The 6991-nt window shown below is 31.6% G+C and overlaps 1 protein-coding gene across 5 annotated transcripts in view; it reads left to right on the top strand.

The window, feature by feature from the left end:
- LOC106456881 (myocyte-specific enhancer factor 2C-like) overlaps nt 1–4661 on the top strand; it is a 44481-nt gene extending 39820 nt beyond the window's left edge. For all 5 annotated transcript variants that reach the window (XM_013916260.2, XM_022382724.1, XM_013916254.2 and 2 more), the window contains exons 8-9: nt 868–982; nt 1564–4661. In XM_013916260.2, the coding sequence (XP_013771714.1) occupies nt 868–982; nt 1564–1834 (386 nt within the window). In that variant the 3' untranslated portion in view covers nt 1835–4661. The remainder of the gene's footprint in view (nt 1–867; nt 983–1563) is intronic.
- Nucleotides 4662–6991: the final 2330 nt, after the last annotated feature.

The raw sequence follows: 6991 nt of genomic DNA, 5'->3' as shown, positions 1-6991 counted from the left end.
GCTAGCGCAGATAGCCCTCGTGTAGCTTTGCGCGAAATTCCAAAACAAACAAACAAAATAAAACTAAACAAACGTTATATTTAATTGTAAATTAATATAGCACAGACTATCAGTTAAATTGTGTTGTATATCGTGAATATTGTGCATACGGTCCCTAAGATAGATTAATAGTAACTTAATGCTGTTTTTATGAATATTTCAAACTGATGCATGAATACAATCTATATGTAGTATAGCTTAAGTTTTTGTTATTATTTCTTTGTTGAAACTACACATGCTGTTAGTTAATGTCCCTTTGCTGAAACTATGTATACTGTAAGTTAATGTCTCTTTGCTGAAACTATATATACTGTAAGTTAATGTCTCTTATGATTTTAGTACGTAGAGTTTCTGCAAAGGAACATTAGCAAGTAGTACGTACAGGTACAGTTTAAGCAAAGGAACATTAACTTACAGTATATACAGTTTCAGCAAAGGACATTAATTTACAACATTTACAGTTTCAACGAAGGAACATTAACTTACAGTATATATAATTTCAGCCAAGGGACATTAACTAATAGTATATGTAGTTTCAGAGAAGGAACATTAACTTACAGCATGTGTAATTTCACCATAGAGACATTAACTTACAGTATATATAGTTTCAGCAAGTTAGGGCATATTTCCCGAACATGAGGAAAGTTAGTGTCATGATATTTTATTATTTACATATAAGTAAAGCGGCGTTTAATTTTGTCTTCAGATACGTTAAACATAGATTATATTCCAGCAACAGTTGTTGCTCGCGATTAGTGTAAAGCTCACTTATCAAACGGTTTGTCATTAACAGTATTTAGGTAATTCATAAGTTTTATATTGGTACAGATGACTTCCAGCTCAGTAACGAGATGAATCTTATGGGTTACCATTCATCAAGTCCGCTCACCAGCTGGTCGCCAGGTGATCAAAGACTGCTGGCCCCAGTAACTGTCACCAGGAGGTAAGTAAACCGCCACCTGCTGTAGATGTGAGCTATCTATTTCTAAAAATAACTCGTAAATAATCAGCTATAGATACAGTGCATTTTTTGTAATTTCACTCAAGTTCCGGGATCAGGTAAATGGTGTGTGTACTACATAAATAATAACAATCTACCTGTTTTAATTTTAATAATTATTTTCTTTAAAACTTATCATATTGCACCGCCACTACATACACACACACATAAGTATGTAATTTCCTAAGTTTACTTAATTGTATACTCGGCTATAATATCACGATAGATATCATTAAAAAGTAGTCGCTAGTATATTACCGCCATCTGCTGACCATTATAGACATAACGAATTCATTTTGTTTAAAATATATTATCCTAACAACGTATTTACATGAATGTTGGACTAAGTTAATTCAAAATTTGCGATTTATTCATTGTATTAAGAGGATAGTTGGCTTGGCTTAATACTATTTTAAGCAACAATGGTCTTTCACAATAAAGAACACAAAATATGTTGTTGTTGTTGTTCTTGTAAGAAATGTCTAGTTTTGAACATTTAGGCATCTTTGATTTCTTCATTTCAGCTCTCATGGGATGGCCAACGGATCACATCACTTATCAGTCAGCAGCACCCCCCCTCCATCATCTAACTCGCCCCATCAAATAAAGATTAAAAGTGAGCCCGTGTCTCCTCCCCATGATATCACCCTTTTGAGACCCTCTTCAATATCCGATCAGTTTTTGTCAGGTGATCCACTTAGTAATGCTTCATGTTCGTCACCTCCTGGGTGTGGACAGTTTGAAATGACATCAGTTAAACGGCAGCGTCTTTCCGCAGATGTGTGGACTACATAGTTTGTTTCTTGGGGGGTAAATGTTATATTTATATAACAACACAATTTCCCCGCTGTATTCACCACGACTGAAGTTTGAACAGTTCTGCATCGCTAGCTGTGTATCAAACAAATTGTGATCACCCAGTGTTTTAAAGTAAGCGGCTTTATTTTAGGAAAGTTGACAGTCAGCAAGTGATGTTCTCGAGCTTTAGGTCTCTAATTAACCAGATTTGTGTTTTGGATGTGATTACCTGGTTCGTTGTTAAAACAAGATACATATATTCACCACACCTGTGCGAGATTGTTTCGAGTCGTTAGATACCCCCCTCCCCCACTCTTTTTTGTTTCTTCTGATGACGTTAATTGTAGAAGGAAACTGGAAAATGATAGTGTATTTGTACGATAAACTACACTGTCTCTTAATCTGGCCAGTAAAGGAGTTTTGTGGAGATGGAAAACGATGAACAGAAGCTGTCTTATTGCTACTCACACGCTGCATCTGTTTACACACATATATGTATCATAAATATTCCCGAATTCTACTATCGAAGAGGGGAAAAAAACTCGAGGAAAGTACATTTTCTGTCAATGTGTACCTTGTACTACTGGCACCTGTGCTAAAAATCCTCATGTTTTTGTTCAGTTGTTTTATAGGGAGACAGTCTGATGTTTGTTTTGGCAGTAATGCTTAGGAGAAGTGTATCTGTAAAACAAAAAAAGTTGGAACCAAAGTTTATTGAATTCTTTACATTGTTGATGGATGAGTGACGTGTGCGTTTTGAAGTAGAGAAGAGCAGAAAATTAACTAAACGATTAAGTTAGCCAATCAGGTGTAGGATTTGTAAATTAGAAAAAAAAAGAAGAAACTATAGATTAAATAATATATTTAAAGTGTTGAAAAACAAGAAGATGCCTTAATAATTAACATTCGAATATTTAAGTGTATGATGTTTCACATTACAGTATTGTTATGTTTATAGTGCTTGTTTAGCATGTAAAAATAACATATATATATATGTATTTATTTATATCACATATATAATACGTAAAACTATGTTAATGAAGAAATGAGTAATTTACGGTCACTAGAGTACTGTTGCCGATCTGTGAGTAAGGTTCTGGAAAAAAACAACTAATTGATTGTTTGTGCATATTGTTCTTTTTGTGCATTCGTATAATTACAGTCTTTCACGTGCACCTTACAAAACTGTGAAATAGTTCGGGAAATTCTTACTGTTGTAAAAAATATAATACATTTTATCCCCAACAGGTGATGGACTTGTACAAAAAACAAAGTAATATAAGAATACTAAATTTGTGTAATAAATTAACAAAATGAATGGTATAAATTTGGTTTCAACCATCATGATATTGAAGCTGTTTCTAAATTTAATGACTAATGTTTTCGACATTCATTTATCCTTGACTAGACGTAACAGTTGAAAACAAATTTATAAAAATGCTAGTCGACAAAAATGTTATATACGTTAGAATACTTCATATATATGCATTTCAAAATTTTTAAGTAATCAAGTTAGAAAAATGACTTAGTTTTAATCATTTCATGATTGTAAAGGAATAAAGAATAGCGCTAAAGCCGTTGAAAACGTTAAAAGCTATTTTGTTTTTATATTATGTTATAATGGAAGCGACAGGCGTCATTTATCCCTTAGTGAACCAAACGACTACCTACGTTTAACGGCTAAGACTTCTGCTGACCAGTGTTGAGTCATTGAATATTAACAACACGTGGGTTAGTGTTATAAAATGCCTCTGGAGAAGTCGAAAATGGAGAAATGTTACAAAATAGAGATAAATCTGAAATTTTAGTTGTTTTGTTTCGTCCAAGGCAATAATCCATTCCGCTAATGGTGATTTTTCACAATTAAAGAACGCCTCATAAAGATATATAATATTATGTTCTTTACAGATTTGATTTCAAAATAATTGCGAGATTCTAAGTAAAACTGACAAAACTTGTAGGGTTGAAATAAAATACTGATAAATTTTATCGACATGAGATGGATAGTTCTTTTAAAGTAGCACGGGAAATACGACACTTAAACTCAAACAGTTATTTTCTTTCACCATAGGAGTTTTATATCAAGATAGCATATTTCAACTGTCTTAAAAAATTGTTGAACTGTATAGATAAAGAATTGGATCAGATAGTATATCTTCACAGTTATCTGAAATAAGAATAAACGAGTTTGTGAATAATAGTGTTTGTGCTTTTGCATCAGTTGTCATTTGGGGAAGTGCAAGAAAGAACGAAAAAAAAAATAAAAAAAGAAAAACAGAGTATTATTCTATATTCAGTGCCGCCATCTATGAATACGATTTCGTACAGAAGTAATTTGGGATTTTAACAATCTTCGTTCGGATAAGCCATAATGACTTGTTTGCACTTAGTTTTTGCCATAGGTGAATTTGAATGGTTACACGTATATGATAGGAATCTTCAAATGTGTGTATTTTTATTCATTAAAGGCAGACAAGACTCTTAAAACTCTATTTTTTAGTCGGTTAATTTTTGATCGAAATATAACTTGTAATTGTTAATAAGATCTTAGGTTTGAAAAGACAAAATGTTGCACGCGTACATTGAGTGAATCGTGTTCATTAGTTTAATTTTTTTTTCATGTGTAGATCGCCAGTTAATATAAACTGTATTTTGTTCTTCTTTAATATATTTGTTGTGTTGTAAAACAAAAAGTGTTACACTTGATCGTGTATGCTTCTTCTTGCGTCCACTGTAAAATGTCTTTACCATTTTGTTTATATTACAAAAACGTTGGCTTTTTGATGTGGTTTTCAATAAACTAGTCTGTTATCTTGTGTTAAAATTTTCATGTGTATTTTGTTGTTGAAAGACGGGATAATAATGAATATTTCTTTCATATAATGCAAAATAAACAGTCTAACGACTTTTTTTTATGGAATCCGAAAAATATTACTATAAATGTATGGATTTAATAATGCCTCCATTAATTAACACCAAATTAACTTTTTTTTTTGCGAATATCAATGTGATTTGAATATCATTTCTTTAAAAAATCTGCCATAGTAAACAGTTCTTTAATGAATAAACACACTAACAAACTGAAACTGTATTTCGCATAAACAGTAAAAATGATCTCAGTCTCATTGTATGCATTATATTAATTTTGTTAATTACAAATAATTAATTACGATAATTGTACGTCTGTTTACATTTGCGGTCATAATTTGTTTCTCATTTGAAATTACATGATACATATTTCAAAACTACAATTTGTGAGTTGATAGAGGATAAGGTGAATTTACTGAAAGATATACAACCAGGATTCTGTAACTTATCATCCGGTTCTTTTTCCAATACTGTAGCAACTCTGTTAACAAAAGCAAATGAAGCTGTTTCTATAGCAAGAGGGTCGGACGCGTTACCATGAAATTTAATTCCTGGAATTTGCAAGAAAATAATTATGTGACTAAATCTTTCAACTTCTTAAGTACCGTTCAGGTGCTTTTAAGATAAATATAGGGATAATGTGAATACTAAACAGCCATTGACAATATGCCATCATATTAGAGAGATGTTAGGGAACTAAACACTTCATAACTTCAAATCTAAAATAGATTAATTAGCAGATTATCGATAATTAATATAACGATAAAATATATGTATATAAATTAATTAATTAATTAAATACGTGTCGCAACCTTTGTTGCAAGATACATTTAATGTGTAACTGAAGAAGTCATATTGAATTTTACCGATAGGCACACAACAATTTTGATCTATATGAACATTAATGGCAAGAAAATCCAAATGAAGTCTTTATGTAACTTTAGTTTTTTAAGTATTTATAAAGAGTTTATAGGCACGTGTGTAATTAGATGTAAGTAGATGTACATGTGCATATAGACGATGATGTACAAGTAAACTAGGATCACTTATTAAAATTCAACTTTATGTTTTCTCCCAGATACACTTGAAAAATGAATAGCTAAGCAACTGTGTTCCATTCACGATATCCTTTTTTATAATAGTTTTCTAAATGTTGTTAGAAATTTGACATCCTATATTAATTCACATTTATCTGTGTATTTATATATTTGTTTGTTCTCGTAATCCTCCCACAGTTTTGGAGCTAGCAGAACCAAATTTGGCAATCGGACTCGGGTGTGTGTGTGTCCTTTTCTATATGGCGTAGCCTTCCTACCAAAGGGGCTAAGCGTCCGTGGAAGGTCACCCAGCTACAGTCTTGGCAAAATCTTTGCATATTTTGTAATAAATAAGATCATTATTATTAAGATAAAATACAAATACACTTTGTCAAGTTTTTATATGGCCGGATTCTTTATAGTAGGTGTCTGTGACTTATTGACGATAAATTTCAACAATAAACGGACAGCACACAATCCATTTGATTTAAAATAATAAAGTAAAACAAGTCAAACATATGTACAAAACTTCGTTACTCTATTGGTTATCACAGCTTTATCCAGAGTTTTAAATAACTGTCTCTTTTTCGTCAAAATCCACACAGATTGATTCAAATAATTTAGAACACCCTTTAACAAGTCAAATTACTCTCCTCTATTTCTGTTATTACAATACAAGCTGTGATACTTTCACTTTATAAATCGCCATTATACGCTCTTTATGGCTAAAATTGAAAATAATGTAGTCTAACTTCACTTTTCTAGCTTCTTCTGTATCTGCACGTATTTATCACACGTGACAGAAAAATCTAGAAATATCTAGCCCTCTAGTAACAACAATATTACACATAACGAGAAAAACTCAGAAGCTTCGAGTAAGATGATGTCAACAATATTACAAAAGCCTTGTACAATTAAACTACATACACAAGGTACGACTCGTACAGAGTTACGTAACGAAACTTGTCATAACTATCATTTTTAAGATAATTAACTTTTAACATTGTTGTTATGAAGACTAAATAATCATTAAATATTAAATCACTTAATAAACTATATAATAACTCTTAAACTGAGCAGTCTTGTGTATCCAACACACTTAGCACTGTCAAACTGAGAAATACATGTTATATTAAACACATACATATGTAATTTGTACAATGAGACAGGTTCTATGGACATCATAAACGATTTATTAGAACCGAAAACAATTTTATCAGACACCTGTAGAAAGATGTGTAATTCAGAA

The sequence above is a fragment of the Limulus polyphemus genome, unplaced genomic scaffold, assembly GCF_000517525.1.
Source record: "Limulus polyphemus unplaced genomic scaffold, Limulus_polyphemus-2.1.2 Scaffold12, whole genome shotgun sequence".
Taxonomy (NCBI): domain Eukaryota; kingdom Metazoa; phylum Arthropoda; class Merostomata; order Xiphosura; family Limulidae; genus Limulus; species Limulus polyphemus.
This window is presented reverse-complemented; position numbering and strand designations above follow the sequence as displayed.